Source organism: Panthera pardus, unplaced genomic scaffold, assembly GCF_024362965.1.
Source record: "Panthera pardus isolate Hobbes unplaced genomic scaffold, ASM2436296v1 HiC_scaffold_17, whole genome shotgun sequence".
In the NCBI taxonomy this organism is placed as follows: Eukaryota; Metazoa; Chordata; class Mammalia; order Carnivora; family Felidae; genus Panthera; species Panthera pardus.
Window position 1 is genome coordinate 55,480,273 of NW_026526732.1, and position 20,588 is coordinate 55,500,860.

At 39.3% G+C, this 20,588-nt stretch overlaps 1 protein-coding gene across 3 annotated transcripts in view; it reads right to left on the reverse strand.

Moving 5' to 3' along the window:
* Positions 1-266: 266 nt before the first annotated feature.
* CRYBG1 (crystallin beta-gamma domain containing 1) overlaps positions 267-20,588 on the reverse strand; it is a 190,580-nt gene continuing 170,258 nt past the window's right edge. For all 3 annotated transcript variants that reach the window (XM_019442999.2, XM_053904608.1, XM_053904609.1), the window contains 9 exons: positions 14,926-15,052; positions 14,686-14,718; positions 13,544-13,656; positions 11,514-11,643; positions 9,033-9,172; positions 6,667-6,790; positions 6,072-6,230; positions 4,420-4,582; positions 267-2,027 (listed from right to left, as the gene is read on the reverse strand). In XM_019442999.2, coding sequence (XP_019298544.2) covers positions 1,939-2,027; positions 4,420-4,582; positions 6,072-6,230; positions 6,667-6,790; positions 9,033-9,172; positions 11,514-11,643; positions 13,544-13,656; positions 14,686-14,718; positions 14,926-15,052 — 1,078 coding nt within the window. In that variant the 3' untranslated portion in view covers positions 267-1,938. The remainder of the gene's footprint in view (positions 2,028-4,419; positions 4,583-6,071; positions 6,231-6,666; positions 6,791-9,032; positions 9,173-11,513; positions 11,644-13,543; positions 13,657-14,685; positions 14,719-14,925; positions 15,053-20,588) is intronic.

The window sequence follows — 20,588 nt, forward strand, 5'->3', positions numbered from 1 at the left end:
GAAAGTGGTGTTCTCGTCAGTACCGGCCACTTCTGACTTCCGTGTGAACAGTCCCAGCACTTTTCTTGAGGGCGCCGGGGTGGTATAGCGAGGGGAGGGAAGGCCTCACTTACCCTCATGTCCTCTCTCTTCACCAAGGAGTCTGGAAAGCAACTTTTCCCCGCCGTTATTCCAGCACTGCCTCCTCCCCCGCAGTCATCTGTGTCTAATCTGCCCCGGTGAAGCGTTGGAAGGGCTACTGCAAGGACGCTCGCACATCTCCTCAATACAGTTAACCAGAAACCAGTTTATTCGAAATAAATTCAAAACAGGCTACTGCAACATGACTCCAGCACACTGTAGTGATCCACACAGAGGCCTAAAATCGGAACTCCACATGATCTAAGAACAAGACCTGTTGGCAGCCGTTGGACACGTGCAGGTGTTCCTTTAAAACCCAAGATAAGCTACTGACCACAACTGCCTATCCAAGCCTCCAGGGAGGAGCAATGGTTAGGAAGTGGAAACACTGGAACAGATAAAAAGGAAATGAGATTTGTTCTTCCTGTGACCAGAGCACCAGTATTATTAACAAGGATAATGAAATATGGACAAAAGGGGGAATAGTCTATCCAAAGAATGTTTAGCAGTTTTGTTCAAACGAGAATACACTGTTTGAACTTATGGGTCCGTGTATTGTCAGCAGTTAAACTATTTCATTTTTCATTGAGATGCTGCATTTTAGGGTTTTCAGAGTTCTAAAATTTGACCAGCATTGCTTAAGGCCTCCTTTCGTTCACGTTCTGGAGAGAATTGCTGGTCGTCATCTTGAACCTTCCACCTCTTTTTACCGCTACCAGAAGGCAGTGGCCGCACTCCATGCAGGCCTTGTGCCAATGCAGCGGGATAGGAAGGCAGGAAATTAGGCTAAAGACCTGAGTTTAGCGAAGGATTATATAACATTTACTTCAGAACTAATCGTAGATGAGAGGATAGGCTAGTAAATTAGGGTCACGGTAACACTGTTCCGTAGCATCTGTAAGAAAAGCATTAAACACCACTTATTTGTGACATTCTAGGCCAGCCCACAAGTGGGTTAAAATAATCCAAATCCTGCTAATGTTAGCAGACCTGACAAGAAATCTTATAAATTTATTAACTTTTAGTACTAAGAAAATACTATTTTGTTTACTTAGTTCCTTAAAGTGTCATATAAGCCTTTCCCCACTTTGCTACAGAGCATAATTGATTACAGAAAACAGTAGGACCAAAATTATTGGCCTGGTATTTCTTCTCAGATGCTAAAGTCTTCTGCCTTACAAACTTGAGCTTTTTTCATTCCCTTTACTTTTTTTGAATTTTTTTTTTGTTTTTTTGTTTTTTTTTTTGACAGCGTGTGAGCAGTGGAGTCTGGGAGACAAAGTATCAAAGTGGGCTCTGTCCTGACAGCAGCAAGCCCGATGCGGGGTTCCAGCTCATGAACCGTGAGATCATGTCCTGAGCTGAGGTTGGATGCTCAACCAACAGAGCCATCCAGGTGCCCCTTATCCTTCCCTTTGAAGTGTAAGAGATTTGTAGGCCCACAAAGTATATTCAAGTCTGTTCCTGTTCTCTCCTGTCACTATCTTTGGAAATAATTTAAAATGTACAGAGTCTTGATATAACATTTTCTAAAAACACCCAAAAGCTGCTCTTGAGGCAACCTTTTTAAGCAGCTGCAGAAAGGAAATGAAAGAAGGACAAATTATTGGTTTAAAACTCATTATATAGTCTTTTGAAAAGATGAGACATAGTCCAGGTCATGGCAGTGTCATTCAAGCGTGGATTTAGAGTTACTGAAGAAGGAGCAAGTCCACTTTCCTCTTGGCTTGTCTGTTACCAGTCATTTTTTTTTTTTTTTTTTTTAACACGTAGCTGGAAGACCTCCAGAAATATTCCTCCTGCATTCTTTATTCAGGTTTATAGGACCATGGCTTCCCAGACTTGTGTTAACTTCTCTTTGCTGACAGTGTTGAGGATGATGTGATTTTGGTCATACTGTGTACCCCCTGAAAGAAAGAAAAGGCACATAATAAAACGAAATGGTGTCTCTAGGAAAAAAAGCAGGGAGGAAAGCCCTGGAACACATCCCTGGGCAAAGAGGGTGAATCTACTGTTGGGTGTGTTAAAATCCCATCATAGGAGCACCAACAGCTCCTTCTCCTACTTGAGTCTTAAAAGCTAGTCCACAGTTACTCTTTAGATGTCTGAAACGGGGGTGTATGTGTGGGCATGTGTGGAATGGAAGAATCTAGAGAAGGGAAAAGGAAGAAAGAGATTGTGAAATATATTCAATGGTGGAATCATGGGTTTGAGATACCAGTGAGGAAAAAAGGCAGGCTGGAAACTAGTGGAATTGTCAGATGGAACAGGTTTTACATGAACAATGAAAAATGGCTTCATGAGGGGAAGTGGGACCAACAGCCAGATACAGGGACAGGGCAACACTCCTACCACTGGGAACTCACTTGGTGTATGAAGATTCATAGCACTTGAGATGCTGTGTTCAGTACTGTAAAATTTGCATGGTCTCCGTAAACTCCCTTTCACCGGAATGTAAGAATATTTTCCAAGGGTGCCTACTAGATATTTAGATACTTCCCCATTGAAAGAAGAGGCCATTTTTTAACATGAAAGTGTTGTCTGATTTTTTTTTTTTCCCCAGTGTGGAATAAATACCTTCAAATACCTTATCCCTTTTTAGCGTTAAGTCTCTGCAGCAAGGTCCTATCACCATGGACTCCATCGAAATAAAAATCTGTTCATGTAGATGTGAGGTAGTATGACTGGTATTGAAATCTATTGCATCCTCAGGCCAAGAGGAATTAAATGTTCTTACTCTTTTTAGCATTTACAAAATATCAGTCTAAATTTTCAGACCTTCTGGATCTCTTGTAAGAGGAGTATATCATCGATATCCAGAGCCTCTGCACATCTAGGTGTTGCACAGAATACAAGAACAAGGTGCCTGGGGCCTTTATGTGTAAGTTTGTAGTGGGGAAAAAGAAGTTACCACCACCACCAAATCCCACTGTCTCCATTAAGACACACACATACTATATATTCCTTTGAGATTTGGGGATGTATGAAGATCACAGTGTCGTCTTGTTTCATTAAGATTGTGGTATCTTAACATTCTTTTTGTGTACATTACCTAATTAGAATCATTCCTTGAGAAAGGACATAGGAAGAACTGAGATCATACCAGACTTTCGATATTTTTAAAGCAAGGAGGAATCCTCTTCCAATAATAATACTTGCTGTCTACCAAACGACTCCCTCCCCAGATATCAGGAGATATAGGTTACAAGAAAGACGCTTGGTCTGATAAGTCTTAGGGCAATGTTAGCAGGTAACAAATGGCTCCACAGCTGTAGCTAATGAAAATCCTAGTCTATTCGTGTACCAGAGGTATTTGTATCTCCCTTGCACAGGACGTGGGCCGTGCGGTTCTACTTCTTCATGTCCACAAGATGGCACCACTCTCCCATATTCTGAGAGATTTAAATTTAGTTTAACGAGGCAAGTGACTACTGCATCTGGCTACCTTAAGTAGATATACTGAGAGTTCACAAACATACTCAAGAGACACTGGACTTATTTATACTGCATTTTAGGAAGGGACCTTGGAGCTTTAAAGCAAAGACCTACGGAGGAAGCTCCTAGAGTCCCACATTTCTTGTCAAGACTAGAAGCCAGGCATCCTTATTCCTTGTTGACTGCCACTGTAGCAAGTGGGAAAACAAATCCTATGGAGCTTCTAGAATGTACGCTCTCTGAAGCCAAGCATTTTTCTCCCCTACTTTGGTACCCATATCTAGCAAAGAGTCTGCCACATACTGGGTACCCAATAAAAATACACGTTAAGAGAATAAAAAATGCTCGATGAGACTAACTCATAAAGATTACAAAACTGATCACATTCATAACAAACATGATTCTATATTTTTCAAAAAAATGTTTCCAATTTAGTCACAGTTCTTTGATTTTGAAACCATCTTGTAAAGTTGATACGTGCATGTGCATGAGAATCCTCCACTCTACTCGCAGAATCAGGGCTTTTTGTGATTTTTAATCTAACACTGTTACAAGAAAACAAAACAAAAAAAGACAAATAGTTTGAAGTCAGCCTAGGTCTGCATTCCACCAAAGCACTTCTGGGTATGAGATGATTAACCTCTCTGACCCTCACTTTTTGGACTGTAAAATGGGACAGGAGGGCATACCACAGGGCTCGCAGGGTTGCTCTAGAGATGCCCTGAGCTCAGGTAAGTAAAGTGTTCAGCATTCAGCACAGTGGCTGGTGCACAGTATGGGATCTCTCACTATGCTCATTTTCAAAAGTAAAAACTAGATCTTTAGTTGAGTACAGACACAACAGAGAAAATAAATGATTCTTACCTTTGACATCTAAAACTAAATTTGGTTTCAACTTGCTGTAGATTCTGCCATCCGACTTCATGCTCCAGAACTGACTGTCGACATTCTGGTCAAGGGCCAGGCCCAGTTTGGAGCCCGAGGTCACGAGGCTCCCCACGATTGTCAGGCAGCAGTCTTCTGCTATCTGCTTACAGACAGATAAGACTGCTTAGAGGTGAGACACATTCAAGGATCGTGATCAGTTCTTGGCTCAAAGTGATTTTTAAAGTTGTCTTAGTTGTAGTTTCATTTACCCCACATGAGACATTTTCGCCAGAGGAACTGGGATCAAACAACAAATACTTATACCCTCATTTCAGATGACACGAGTGCCGGAAAGTTCAAGATTTCTGCCCTTTGTAAGGGAAACCTTAGAACATTTTTCCCGTTCAGAAATGACAATGATATGAGGCTGGGTCTGTGGCTCTATCTCCCCTGGCCTAACCATCTCTGCTTAGCCTGACCCTTCTGGAATGTGACTGCATTTCTAATTTGAAAGGCTGCTATAACACTGAAGTGGCTAAAAAGGGCATTTTATCATTTTAAAACCTGAAATCCCAGTTATTCTCTTCTCTTTCCTTCATGAGAAATGTCCAATAAACATTTCTAAGAAGGCATGTTATCCAACTATAAAAAGAAAGAATAAAATACAAATACAGTGAAGTATGTTTTCACGCAAATATTTTAAGGGTCCTTTTCAAAAACGAATCTATCCTTTATATATAAACAGTGTGTGGCAATCATGTTCATCTGACATGAACACATACTGCTACAGAAAATGCTTATGAAAACTATATATTGAGATTAAAAGTGTAATCTAGGATAATTTATCTCAAAGTTAAATAACATCACTAAAATGTTTCTTAGAAATAACTGCTGAAAGGCAGTTTTCTTGAATTGTTTAAGATAATTCAAAAGCAGAAGTTGGCTTTTTAAAAATGCCTTCTAAATTCCAGCTACTTCTGTTTCTCAGGCTATTTCTTCTGTGCCTGTCTAAATATGACTTCCGCTTGCTGAAAGGATGATTCTCCCTCCAGCACAACAGACTCAATTAACAAGTGGTCCTTCTGCTGACTCATGGGGCACTGAGTTAAAAAATTGGGAGCAAACAGTCAAGCCCATAAAATCAAGGAGTTAAAGAGGATCTACAACAGAAGCATAAGCTTCTCTAATAAAGTCTTACTACATTCAACTTTTTAACATCTAGTATGGCAGGAGTGATGCAAGAGGGAGATGGGCCATTATCTACTTCACAAGGTGTGATAATTAGGAAATGGACTGTCTTGTACACAGGGCATTATCTCTTCACCCTAGTCTGCGGGGGTCCTCCAAAATCAACCAATCAAGAATGATTTGCCATAGTGCTAGGGCTTATTGAAAAAAAACTATAAAAGATCAAGGAAATAGGGGAGAATAACCCAGACACTTCCTTTTATTACTATATAAAAATCAAGTATAAATACAAATACTCCATCTAGGATAAGTGCTAGATTTACCTCCCATTTTAAGTTCCTTGATTGGTTCTATCAGCTAAAAAATACTTTCATGAAAACCCTTCTAATTTATTTATGAAAGTGCTCCAGGAAGCATCTACTTGAAGAAAGATGCTATTACAAACACTTGTCTAAGCTCACCCTGCATTTGATGCATCCTTCTTGGTAAATCCAAATCTGATCATCAGCACCAACATCTTCCATGACCTGTATTCTGAGAAGCTTCAGATCCTCTAAGTTTCCATTGGTGGACATGAATAACCCTGTTGCTTTGTTTCGAAGTCTGAAATAAATTCGTTTCTGGAAGACAGAGACCCCAGCGATAGTCATCTATAAGTTGTACTGTTAGAAGCACAGAATAAGCATTAATAGAGGCAGAAACCAAAGTGAGGTTGGATTAGGGATAACTACTCTCCGCAAGAGTCTCAGAGGGTTTAGGATCTTCTCAATGCAGAGTCTGTCAGAATTTCAAAATGCCGGGGGCAGGGAGCCTGCCTGTGGACAGCCCAGGGCGTGGGACCCGCCATGTTTTGATGTTGGATGTGGTAGCATTTCTGAAAGCCGTCACAACCTTTCAGCACCAGAAACAGAGCCCAAATTTAAAGGAGTGGGGGCGCAGAGACCAAGGTTATACTTCAGTTTTATACCGAAACTAAAAGGTTGAATTATTATGTTTACGATAAAAGGTAAAGATTGCAGAGAAGAGTACTCAAAGTCTAGAAAAGGAATAAAGTACCTGAGCAAAAGGTCGTAGAGAACCTATTTGGCGGCAGCCACTGAATTCATACCAATTTGGGACTTCTGCTGGTGACAGTAGGAACTGCCGACCCCTGTAATTGCCATATTCATAAGTAACCCATCTGGGAAAAAAAAGTGGAAAACCACAGTAAGTGGCAGTATCCCTTTAACAGTTGCCTCTGATTATATTTTTATAGTGCTTCCAAGTTTTACACGGAGCTTTATACTTTAAATATACATTGGGAGAGAAAAAGAAACTATTTTCTAAAACACTTAAAGCACCTATTTATTGACAAATAGCAAATTCTTGGTACATGAGTATGCCACAAAGATCCATTTTTTTTTTAATATTTATTTTTGAGAGAGAGAGAGACCATGAGTGGGGAAGGGCAGAGAGAGAGAGGGAGACACAGAAGCGAAAGCAGGCTCCAGGCTCTGAGCTGTCAGCACAGAGCCCGACACGGGGCTGGAACTCACGAACTGTGATATCATGACCTGAGCCCAAGTCAGATGCTTGACCTACTGAGCCATCCAGGATCCTATCTTGAAGAGAAATAGGTAAGTTTTTCCTCTAATAGGGCAATGAAATTCAGTTCTTTTTGCAAGATTGCCCTGTACCTCCTATGAGGTTTTTGTAAAACCTTTTCAGTTGTAATAATCTTATATTTAAATAGTTACTATTTGTAAAGTTCTTATTAGTGTGTGGCACATAAGTATTACATAAGGTTAAGTAAAAATAATAAAGCTTTGTTTAAAATGGGTATGGGGTGCTGGGAGCTCGGTTGGTGGAGCATCCGACTTTTGATTTCGGCTTGTGTCATGATCCTAAGGTTGTTGGATCAAGTCCCGCATGGGGCCTGTTTGAGACTCTCTCTTCTCTCTTGCCCCGCCCCCAGTCATGCTCTTGCTTTCTCTCAAAAAAAAAAAAAAAAAAAAAAAAAAAAAAAAAAAATAATATATATATATATATATATATATATATATATATATATATATATGTAAAATAAAATAAAAATAAAATGGGTGTAATCTTCCTCAATCCAGAAAACTGAAGATTCTCCGGTCTCTTCCATCTGAAGATGCTAGTGCCCACCCCCGAAGAAGTTAAGGTCATGGCACACGGCATGCAAGCAACCCTCTTCTCTGGCTGATCTATTACATCAAGGAAGAATGTTCTCTACTTTTAGTCCTGGAACTTTAAAATGTCATCGTCTTAGTCATTTTATCATAAAAACAAATAATTAAAACCATTTGGGGAAAAAAAATCACCCATAATTCTACCACAGTAATAATCTACAACTGTTTTGTAAATAACTGTTGGCCCTTCCAACACTGATGCATACAGGGAGGCCATACCTATTGTTTTTATGAGGGAAAGAAATTTACTTTCTTATAAACATTATGTTGGTAGTCCTTGCTCACTTTTATATCTTAATTTCAAAATTCTTGTAACGTGAGAAAAATCTTCCCATGTCGGCCTTTAATCATTGTACACAGCATCTGCTATCAATTTCTGGGTAAAGAAAATCCAAACCCTTACTCTAAAACCAAAGGACTTGGTCTTTCAAAGGGAGAAGAAAAATCAGCTTCCTTTCTTACTTGCTTAAAAAAAAAAAAAAAGTGCTTAATGTGTTTACTGAGCACTGGTTTGCAAAGCATTCCTCTAGGAATTTGAGAGGACCCAAAGACAAAGTCCTTACCTTAAGTAAATTACAAATGTGGATGAAAAGATGAAATCTTCCTGACACATGGCTTTTCTCAATAGGAAAAATATATTATGAAGGTACATAATTATTAACCCTTACAGAAAATAGGATAAGAGGTTATATTTCAATTTGTTTAAGGTAGCACAGGACAGAAAGAAATGTGATCAAACCTAATTAAAATTTTTTTTTGAACAATTTTTTTAATGTTTATTTTGGAGACAGAGCATGACTGGGGGAGGGGCAGAGAGAGAGAGAGACACAATCCAAAGCAGGCTCCAGGCTCTGAGCTGCAGTATAGAGCCTGACATGGGGCTCGAACCCATGAACCTGAGCTGAAATTGGACACTTAACCGACCAAGCCACCCAGACACCCCTTAAAAAAATTTTTTTTTAATGCTTTATTTATTTTTGAGAGAGAGAGACAAAGCACAAGCAGGGGAGGGATGGGGAGAGAGGGAGACAGAATCTATGAAGCAGGCTCCAGGCTCAGAGCTGTCAGCACAGAGCCTGACATGGGGCTCGAACCCCGTGAACCACGAGATCATGACCTTAGCTGAAGTCGGACGCTTAACCGACTGAGCTACCCAGGTGACTCTGATCACACCTAATTTTAAAAATCAAATATCTTATTGAATAAACAAGTAGGTAACTCACTTACATGCCACCAATCACCTGAACAGAGCGTATCTGTGTGTTGAATCCTAGGGATCGGAGATTAACTATTTCTGAATTAAGTTCGATCTTTTTTCCTTTGAAGCCTTCTCTTTCAAAAAGAATAATTGTTGGTTCAGAAAATTCCTATATAGGAACAAAAACAAGTGTTCCATTACTCATCTTTGATAATAATTCAAACTTACATGGAAATATCTTGTTAAAGGACAAATCACAAGCTCTGGCCAGGCTTGGCCTTTCCCTGGAGGTCTGGGTGTTCATGCACTCCGAAGCTAAGGAGAGGACAGGCAGGAAGTTTTCTACTACATGGAAAGGTGGGTAAATATAACAGTGTTTTAAAGCTGTTATGGATATGTGTTTTAGCTGTTATGGCTAACAGTGTTTTAAAGCTGATATGGAGGGGACCATATCCTAGGCACAAAGGAATGGGTATATGTATTGAATCAACACTTGTAATGAAATTTATTTTCAATTTTGCCATTGTTTATTAGGGAAAAGGAGGGGCTGGAAAGCCATGGACATAAATGGTGAGGGTCAGAGGACTATGGCTGTCTTTGGGGTCTAGTGGTAACAGTGGTAATTACCTAATCAAAGAAACTTCCCCTTGTATGCATTTTCAAATGTCTTTTTTGTTGTTGTTGTTTTGTCAATAAGACAACGATTCTGTATACTCATGCTCCCAAACTTTCCTATAGGAATAATTGTTAAAAGGAGAGAAAAAAACCAGTGTGGAAGCTGCATGTTCAAGCCATCAGTCATTTTAAAGAGGACAAGGGCACAGAAGTCCATTCATTTTCAGAAAATAAAAAGCAGATTATGCTTGTTTTTCAAATCACAGTTTGAAACTGACCCTAGTCTAAGCTCTAATGATAATAATCCTAAGATCATAAATAATACATCAAAAATTACCTACCTGCTTGAAGTTTTGTGGTTAAGGTGTGGTAACTTACTGCTTCATTGATGTGGATGTGCCCTGACACGTACAAAGATTTCTGCCGACCAGTAAACAGAGCAGATTAGTGTGTAGAGGTGGTTTGTATAGTGTAGGAATTAGGTTATATAAAATATACTAGAAAGAAATGACGTAAGTATCACAAGTGGCTGAGCATATCCACCAAGTACTAGGTGAAGGAGCATATCCACCAAGTACTAGGTGAAGGAAGGCATTTGGAAACTGCAACGGCAGTGGGTTTGGTTTTTTTGTTTTTTGAAAATATATTTGGAGATAGCTGTTAGAATTCTAGGTGGTTAAATACCAAAGTTTTAGATATTTCACTGTAAGTTAGTGAATCTTAAACACCATACCATGTTTCACTGATACTATTTTCACATCTAAAGAAACGGTCAACATTTTAGTTATTTGAACAGGCAGGGAGGAGATAAAGCCATCTCATGTATGTTCTTTCTACCTGTAAAACTGAAGTCACCGATGACATATGTTTTAAGCTTTTTATAAGAGATCAGCTACAAAAAAACACTAACAAATATTTCCAAAACTACAGACACACCCAGAGTTGAACAATCGGAACATTATCTTGCTGTTTTATTGTATGAATATTGCTTTAGCTACATCAAAAATTAAAGGTTTCTATGCAAAAAGGGGCACCATAATCTGAAGTAGCACATATGTGATAAACTGGGAGAAGACGTGATTGCAAATTTCTAAGACAACAAAGCCATAGATTTAAAAACTGTGAAGAATTTCTGCAACCCAGTGACAACAAAAGATACAGAAAACTTTATAAAGAGTTTGGCAAAGGATATAAAAACGGACTATTCACCGAATAGAAAATCCAAATGACTAATGCAGGAGATACTGGTGAAACATAACACAATGAGAAAATACTTTCTACCCAATTTCTTCAAATTGACAAAAGTCAGAAAATATTCAGTAATGGCAATGATGGAGAAAATGAATCCACATGCTCTGCCAGCAAAGATCCCAAGTAGTGGAATCTGGCATTACTTAGAGAAGCTGAATATTCATGCACGTGGAATCCTGCAAATCTACTTTTTAAATATATATCTCGAAGGGATTCCCACACAGGTCAACGGGGATACGTGTGCATGTGAGGATAAAGTAAGTAAAATAAAAAACATTTTATAAGAATATCTAAGCTGTATCCCAAACACACTAGAACGGGTACCTGTAAAGGAGAGAGGAATAAAAATAGGGATCAGGTATGCAATGGAAGACAGGAGAGGGGCCTTGAACGAACCCCTGATGACTATACCACGACTGACTGAACACCCTTGACCTGAAGTCTGAGAAAACAGCAAAGAAAGTCAACTTCTATGTTAAAGCTCTAAAAAGAGACCAAAAAGTTATAGGCTGGAACGTTCTATTGCAACTGTTTTCTGTGCCTCTGACTTTAAGTCCTGAGGAAGCCTCCCTGCTGGTTTCTGTCAGCTGCGTGAACCACACATCTCTGTGACGCCATATTCACACTGACATTTTTATACTTACAACATCTATAAAACGAAGAGACTTGAAAGCTGCTTCAGGCAGGCATCCCATCGCAGAGACACAAGGATAGTGGCCTTCTTCCAACACGTACTGATTACCAGAGAAATTTTCTCCATCATATGCAACCCAGCTATGACAGGAAAAAAACATAGATGTGTACAATATGTAATTTGAATATTCCTATTCAAGAATAGGTAGCCTGCTATATATAAAACACAATGCCGGTGGCTAACTGTTCTGTCTTCAAAAATATCTAGACCTGTTTATTTTTTTCCATTGTATTGCAAATGAATATTCATAAGTCAGTTGTTAATTTTGCATTTGGTAAACAAAATTTTTCTCCCCAAAATCTTCAGTTTCTATCTCTGCACCTTCCAGTAGTACTCCTTGCTCCCCTCGTGGGTGCCACCATCCTCTAGCCCTTGAGTCTTCTCTGAATAATCCTTCAACCTTCACAGCTAATCAGTCACCTTGGGTCTACCAACATCCTTCCCAAACGTCTTCCCTTTATCCTCATTTCCAGCGCCTCGGTACTGGGCCATGAGTCAAACTACCATAGTGACTTAGACAAGTCATTTAGCCCCTCAGGGCCCCAGCATTACTAGTAAGATGGTGATTTTCCATGCTTCCTTAGAAGAGGTGGGGCTTTTTGTTTGTTATTTTAATCCAAGGAAGCTTACTGAGGACTAATTGTAGATCAGGTACTTTTCCATTGCTGGGGATAGGACAGAGGACAAAACGAAGTCCCTGCTATCATAAAATCTACACTCTGGTGAGCTGAGACAGACAACAAATGCACAACAACAAAAGTAGCTGTCTGGTAGTAAGAAGTGAAGCAGGGCAGGGGATAAAGAGGAACTAGGACAGAGACGGAGGTGTGTGCTAATAAACAAGATCTTTACTGTAAATCTGTGCACTTGAATGCAAAGCCAGTGCTGTTCCCACTGTGCAGTGCTAACCGATATGATGGTGCTATTTACACCATAAAGAACTGTATGATTAAAGACACTATTACTATTACTATTATTATTATTAGACTTGATTCCTCATCACCTTCTGCACAGTTTGCTCCAAGTGTTTCCTAGCCAACTTTCCCTGACCTTGGGCTCTCCCCTCCCTGTAAAGCTTTTATGAAACTATTTTCAGCACGGCACTTTGGGCTCATGCCTTTCTTTCCCTTCTTATGATTACACTGTTGTCATGCAGAATGCCTATCTACCGGGGCGCCTGGGTGGCTCAGTCGGTTCAGTGTCCAACTTCGGCTCAGGTTATGATCTCACAGTCCGTGAGTTTGAGGCCCACATCGGGCTCTGTGCTGACAGCTCAGAGCCTGGAGCCTGTCTCCGTCTCTCTCTCTGCCCCTCCCCTGCTCGTGCTGTCTCAAAAATAAACATAAAAAACCTTTTTTTAGGGGCGCCTGGGTGGCGCAGTCGGTTAAGCGTCCGACTTCAGCCAGGTCACGATCTCGCGGTCCGTGAGTTCGAGCCCCGCGTCAGGCTCTGGGCTGATGGCTCGGAGCCTGGAGCCTGTTTCCGATTCTGTGTCTCCCTCTCTCTCTGCCCCTCCCCCGTTCATGCTCTGTCTCTCTCTGTCCCAAAAATAAATAAAGAACGTTGGAAAAAAAAAAAAATTAAAAAAAAAATTAAAAAAAAAAAAAAAACAAAAAAAAAAACCCTTTTTTTAAAGAATGCCTATCTACCTGTAAAAAAAAAAAAAAAATCCACCTTGGGAGGCACCTGAGGGATTATCTAGAGTCCCGTTATGGTGACAGGACAGGCTAGAGAGTAGAGAACCTGGTCTGAATCCCATTGCACAGTGACATGGTGATTTTCAACTTCTCCATCCAAAGTGATCCCATGTCCTCTGCCCAGTGCTCAGATGCTACAAGGTGCACCTCAGTACTAACATGGTCTTGTACCGTTGGTGGTTTCATATAGTGCCAAACACCTAGGGATGTCCCTAAAGATTTGCTGATTCGTGCATTCTACTCTCCCGGGGATTAGGCCCTGCCAGTCCACCGTTTTACTTACCTGCCTCCTAAAACTCTGCAAGACTTGGTAGAAAACGAATCATCAATTTGACTTGTTGTTTCTTCGAAACCTAGACTGCGACCTTGAAACTGTGGTTCTGAAAACAACTGAATCTTTGAAAAAGTAAACAAATATGTAAGCTTATTTTCCTAAACATATTAACTCATTCAGCCTTTGAGATGATGCAAACATGACCTGTTAATAAACTGCTATGAATTTTATAAATCCTTTAATTTTCCACTTCTACATTAATGATCAATTAGAAATACTCTGGCCACACCATTCATGATTATTTGATTCAAAGACATCAAAGGACAATCCGACAGTTGAGGCAGCTTTCTATAGAACACCCTGTCGCAACAAGCTGTGAGGCATTTTAAAGCTTTATTGTGGCCAAAAGTAATTGTTCATCAGTTCTAACATTTACAAGAAACTGTATTTTAGAAATATAGTTTTCCTCCCTCTCAATGGAAGATACTTGCTGACTTATTAGAATCTTGTGTATGCCAATAAAGGAGGCTACAGTGGTGTTTGTGCCTCTGTAATTACGGCTGTCTGAATTCTGAACACTTCCATTAAAAAGCCTAAATAACAAATGTAACACTTCAGTTGATGCAGACAGCATACAAAGGCTTGAGAGAGAGACCATATAAAATGTTTGTCTAATGTAGACACAGCAAATATGAAAATTCATTTTACTGTTTACCACAATAACTGTATGTATTGCTTGAGAATATTAATCTTAGCGTATTAAGCAAATTGATTCTATGTAATGATATTAAATTCAACTTTACATAAGAAGAACATTTTATGTATGTATGTCCATGTCCAGAATGGAGCTTAATGCAGGGCTTGAACTCACGACCCTGAGATCAAGACCTGAGCTGAGATCAAGAGCCTAACCAACTGAGCCACCCAGGCACCCCGAGAAGAGCATCTTATAAGAAATATCTAGATATGAGTCAATGCTCTCAAGCATTTATAAAGTAAACCTAAATCTAACTTAGAAATACAATTATGGTTTGAGGTATAAAAATAAGTAAAACTAACAAAATATCCCAAATGTCTGACATTTTACACATAAGGTCAGCTTTTCAATGGAAGGCCCCTAATTATAAAAAATAGATTATTTTTTAAATTACCTGATTTCGTCTCCTTGGGCCAGTGAAAGAATCCTAAAAAAATTTAAGGGGAAGAGAGAAGGAAATGAGTAGAGCAGATATCTTGAAAACATTTTTTTTTCTTCTAGATCATTAGCAATTACTGTTAAAAATAACCTCAGAATAGTTTCTGTACTGTTAAGTATTACATGAACCCGAAGTACACATTAAGGAAATCCAGAATTCAGTTAAATATTCTCATACAAAAGTAGAATTCCTTACCAAATATATGGGTTGAACAGAAGAGATCTTACAATTTTTGCCTCCCCAGTCCTCAAAACTGGTATAGAAACCTTTATCCAGTATATATTGTTCTCCTGTGAAGTCAGGATTTTCATAGGCTACCCATCTAAAGAAACACAAACATCTACTTGTTGATAGTTGACATGTATAATAAAACTATCAAACACATTTAAGTAAATATGTATCATACAGAAATTTTCATTTGTTTTAATAATCAGTAATCTTAATAATTTTTCTGATTCTCTATTAATCTTTTGGGAGATCTGTCTGTATGACAAGTCAAAGTGACAAGTGAAAGAATATCTTTACACGAACCTTTTGGTGTAAGAGTATCTTTACATGAACTTTTTGGTGTTCTCACTTGTCAAATCCTATTCCCTGAGAAAGCTCCCATGGGGATATTTTTTTCGAATTCTTATTTATTTTTTAGAGAGTGTGCAAATGAGCAAGGGGGCAGAGAGAGACAGAGAATCCCATGAGGTACAGAGAGAGAGGGAGAGAGAGTGCAGAGCCCTGAGTGGGGGTCGAGCTCACAAACTGGTAAGATCATGACCTGAGCCAGAGTCAGACACTGGCTCAGGTGGCCTAAGCCACCCAGGTGCCCCTCTAATTCTATTCTAAGGAAACAACGTGGACTTCCGAGAAGTATCTGTAAAGTTTTTCTTTTAAACTGCTCTTAAAAATTTTTTTAGATTGCGTCCCCGGGCACCTTGGGGTCAGGGGGCTGGAAGTTCCAATTATTGCATCTGGGACAATTCAACTTCAAGGTGAGATGCGAAGGAGGGCTTGTAGAGCAAGGGAGTTAACCTGATTGCACGAGTCACTGTAAGTAAGAAACTTGAGCCAGAAGTCTGGAACAGACACTTCTAGTAAACTTTGTTAAAGTTAAATCGATAGATAGATAGATAGATAGATAGATAGATAGATAGATAGCAAGCGCGTTAACAATCATCTGAAAAAAATTACTGCAACTATTCCTTGTTTTTCTTCAAAGCACTCTCAAAAAGAGCAGTAATAGTTGATGGAATGTTGCTGCTTGTTGATGTTATGGTGAGATCTATATTGTAGTTGATGCCACTTAATAGAAAGGGTAGGATGGGACTAAAATGAACAAACTTAGCATGGAAAACTGTTTAGATCATAAAGAAGGTAAGCAAAAATTTCTTAGGATTGAGGCAGAGATCGGAATTCGATGGTATCTTTTTCAAAAAAAATTTTTAATGTTTATTTGAGAGTGTGAGTGGGGGAGGGGCAGAGAGACTCTCTAGCAGGCTCTGCTCAGAGCCCGGTATGCGGCTCCAAGCCACAAACCGTGAGATCATGACCTGAGCCAAAATCAAGAGTCACACACTTAACTGACTGAGCCACCCAGGCTTCTCTATAGTTATCTTTTTAGAACTTAAGTTTAATGTATCAGCTCTTCAGGAATAATAAATAATAATCATTGTTACCATTTAGTAAGCATGCATATGTGCCAAGGACTGTGCTAAAGATTTGTCAGTTTTTTTTACTGAGAATATGTCCTGTGCACACCACATTAGCAGACCTTCACAGAAACGTAAGAGTAATACATCGTATCCGATCTTAAGGAGCTTATAATGTAATTGAAGTAAAAAGGTCAATGCCCAGAAGATAACTAGAAAAACATTTGAAATGTGAAATGCAGGATGCAAATTCAGCAGTCATAAGAAGTTCAGTAAGACTGGTAGGCTGTATCATGGATAACCTCCAAAGACAAGCAGGAATTTAAGCTTGAGATACCACTCATGAATGCAATAACTAAAGTTTAGTTTTCCCAGCTAAATAGACCTGTGTTCAAATCTCAGCCCTACCATTTCCTTATTGGTGTAATAGTAACCTGGAGGCTCCTGGATGGCTCGGTTGATTTTGGCTCAGGTTATGATCTCACAGTTTGTGAGTTTGAGCTCCACATCACTGTCAGCATGGGCCTGCTTGGGATCCTCTCTTTCTCTTGCTCTCTTTCTGCCCCTTCACACTTGTGCTCTCTCCTTCTCTCTCATTCAAAATAAATAAACTTAAAAAAAAAAAAAAAGTAACCTTAAGCAGGTAGCCTGACATACCAAAATCTCATTTTCCTTACCTATAAAATGGAGATAAAAATACTATCTCATATAGTTCATGTGAGCACTAATTAAGGATTTATACAAGAAAATGCCACATATCAAACACACATTAGTGTGAAAAATGGTTGATAAATAGAACAATGAACAAACTTATGAATAAAATGACACTTCAGCGACAATGATCTTGCAGAGATATGTGGTATCAATGTGAAAAGAGAAGAAATTTAAGTCAGAATGTCCTAGCCAGATAAAAGTCTGTTGGATGGTTCCAGGTTAAATAATGAAAGTCTGAACCAGTGCTAGAGTCAATGAAGTAAAGAAAATTCCCAATATCAGAAGAATCAAAGTATTCTAAAATTTCTAATTTTTTTCAGTGTTTATTTGTTTTTCAGAGAGAGAGGGAGACAGAGCATGAGCAGGGGAGGGGCAGAGAGAGACAGAGACACAGAATCTGAAGCGGACTCCAGGCTCTGAGCTGTCAGCACAGAGCCCAAAACAAGGTCGAACCCACGAGCTGAGAGATCATGACCTGAGCTGAAGTTGGACCCTAAACAGACTGAGCCACCCAGGTGCCCCAGTACTCTAACATTTCTGAGGAAACTAGAAAGAAGTTGATATTAACCAATAAATATGGAGAAGTTGGAATGAAATAATGAGTTTGTAGTTGAACTTGAGGAAAAAAAAAATTGGACAGTTAATTGAAAATGCCAGTAGCATTTGCAAGTATGAGACCAGAATTTAATAGAAAGGTTACAACCAGGAGTAGAGGTTTATGAACAAATAAAATACCCATTTGTTCATTCAGTAATCATTTACTTAGCACTGCCATATATTATGCACTGCACTATGAACTGGGCATACAAGAAGGTGGATAAATCAATACAGTCCCTGCTCTTAAGAGCTAACAGTTTAGTAGAAAAGACATGTTGGAAATAAGTGATAAGTAACGTTAGTGAAGAAATGTATTATAGAAGCATGTACTATAGTAGTGGAATGTACAGATGGAAATGCTGAAGAGAGAAACTACAAGTAATTTTCTGTTAAAAACTCTAAATATTTGCAGTCACTCTTAGAATAAAATCCATACTCCCTGCTCTGCTTGATCTGGCTGTTGCTTATCTCTCTCATTTCCATTCTTCTTTTGCTTTTTCCTCCCTTGTGCCCGTCATCTCACTGGTCTTAATCTCCCTTCCACACACCAAGCTTACTCTTGGTATATGGCAGTTCCACTCTGCTCTTATCTTTTCTTATTAATATGGCTCATGTCTTGGGGCGCCTGGGTGGCCAAGTCAGTTGAGTGTCTGACTTCGGCTCTGGTCACGATCTCACAGTTTGTGGGTTCAAGCCCCGCCATCGGGCTCTGTGCTGACAGCGTAGAGCCTGGAGCCTGCTTCTGATTCTGTGTCTCCCTCTTTCTCTGACCCTCCCCTGTTCATATGCTCTGTCTCTCTCTGTCTCAAAAATAAATAAACGTCAAAAAAAAAAGTTAAAAAAATAAAAAATAAATAAAAAATAATTTTTTTAAAGATTATTTATTTATTTTGAGAGCGTGAGCAAGCAGGGGAGGGGCAGAGAGAGAGAGAGATGGAATCCCAAGCAGGCTCCACACTATCAGATAGGCTCCACTCTGATAGTGTGGAGCCTGATGCAGGGCTTGAACTCATGAACTGTGAGATCATGACCTGAGCCAAAGTCTGACACTCAAACAACTGAGCCACCCTGGCGCCCCTCTAATCCTATTCTAAGGAAACAACTTGGACTTCCAAGAAATATCTGTAAAGTTCTCTTAAAAAGCAAGTGAGAGTTCTTTTTATTTTTGACATTAATAGTTTTCCAGAAAGAGTACAAGAAACTATGTCTCTATCACACAATAAAGCATAGTGGAAAAAGGTAACAGAAGAGAGGCTTTAAAAAAATACAGCTAAGTAAAATTTTATTTGGAACAGGATTTCCAATGTGACATGACTATGTAGTAAGCAAAACTGAACAGATGCTCAGAAACACTAAAATCTCTTTTGGGAGGTTTTCTTTTGTCACCTTTCAAGTGATCCACACTCAGGATAATTAAACCAGGATAACAAAACCAACTTATTGATGCTACTTCCTAGCCAAAGATAGTCTCTGAAGGGAATTTTTTCAATTCCATTATATTCAACAGATAATTCTGCACCTCTTGAGTTAATTCACTGCCCTACTGATCTGCTCACAGATGAAAGGAATAATACCTAGGTGCTTGTATACATACTCACAACTTTCCAAAATGCTTTCACATCTATGACCACATTTAATCTAGGGAGGTACTGGTTTTCCCATTTTACAGAAAGGAAAACCTAAAGACACAGAAAAGTTAATTCCCTGATTCTTTCAACAAACCTTGACTGGCCATTTATCATATGCCAGAAACTAAATGACGCTAGGCGTGTGAGGAGGAAAAGTATCACACGTAATTACTTATTGGTGTTTGTTTTGAACGGGAAGGTGACACAATCAGTTAGTGGCCAGGGATGACTGAGTCCATGATGGAATCTCCTGGGGCTCCCCCCACGCTCTCTTCACTTCATGACCCAAGCTGCCACCGGCCCTGTTAAGTTTCCTTTCATTTACTCTTCCATTACACCAGACTTAAAATAGTCCACATGCTTCATAATTATGACAGATTATGATTTTACTACCAAAAGGGCTTGACTTTATACAAAAACTCAGATACAGTCGTTACTAGGAAATGAACAGCAATCAAGGAGAAAAAAAGAACACTGTAAAAATCTCCAGTGTTACGTAGCTTATGACAGCTAATGTCTGTACACACACTTCTGCCCAAATGAACAGAGTAACTGCTAGAAGGCCAGTCCCATCATATTTCAGAAAACACTACTCCATTTCAGAACCTCATTAGCAATTTTTAAAACCTGTTCTTTAACATGGTGAGGTCAGGAATTAGGAGACCTAGTTCCAGCTATGGTCGGGACATTAACTTTCAGATAACTTTGAAGGGCTCACTTAACCTTTGTGAAAGTTCGTATTCTCATTTGTAAGTAGAGGGCTTGGCCAGGATCCCAGGGCTGACATCATGTGAGGTTCTATGGCTCCTGGGAACCTGAGTGTGTGGCTTCTGCTCACACGGCCTTTGCCTCATGAAGAGAAGCAAAAGCCAAGCAAGAACATGGAATTCTGCTATGTGGGGAGGAGTAGGTGCACGGCAAGAAAAATCTATTTCACAAAACCCAGGACTTAAAAAAAAAAAAGAAAGAAAAGAAAGAAAAAAGAGGTCATAGCCGTATCACAAAAAAAGTATTTCTGGCAGGCTCTGTAACAAGTTAAAGAACAGAGGGTTAAAAGGCCTTTTTGCTTGATTGACTGACCTCAAGGTTTGGAAGGGAAAGGGCTGTGAGTGGGGAAAGACCAAATATAGTGGGGAAGAACAACCGAGTGAACCTTGAAAGTAGGTTTATCCAGCACGTTTTTGTTTGTTTTTTTTTTAACCAAGTGTGAATGCTCTATTTCCCGATAAAACTAAAACAAATCACTTGTAAGCAAACACCCAACACCACATAAGCCTAA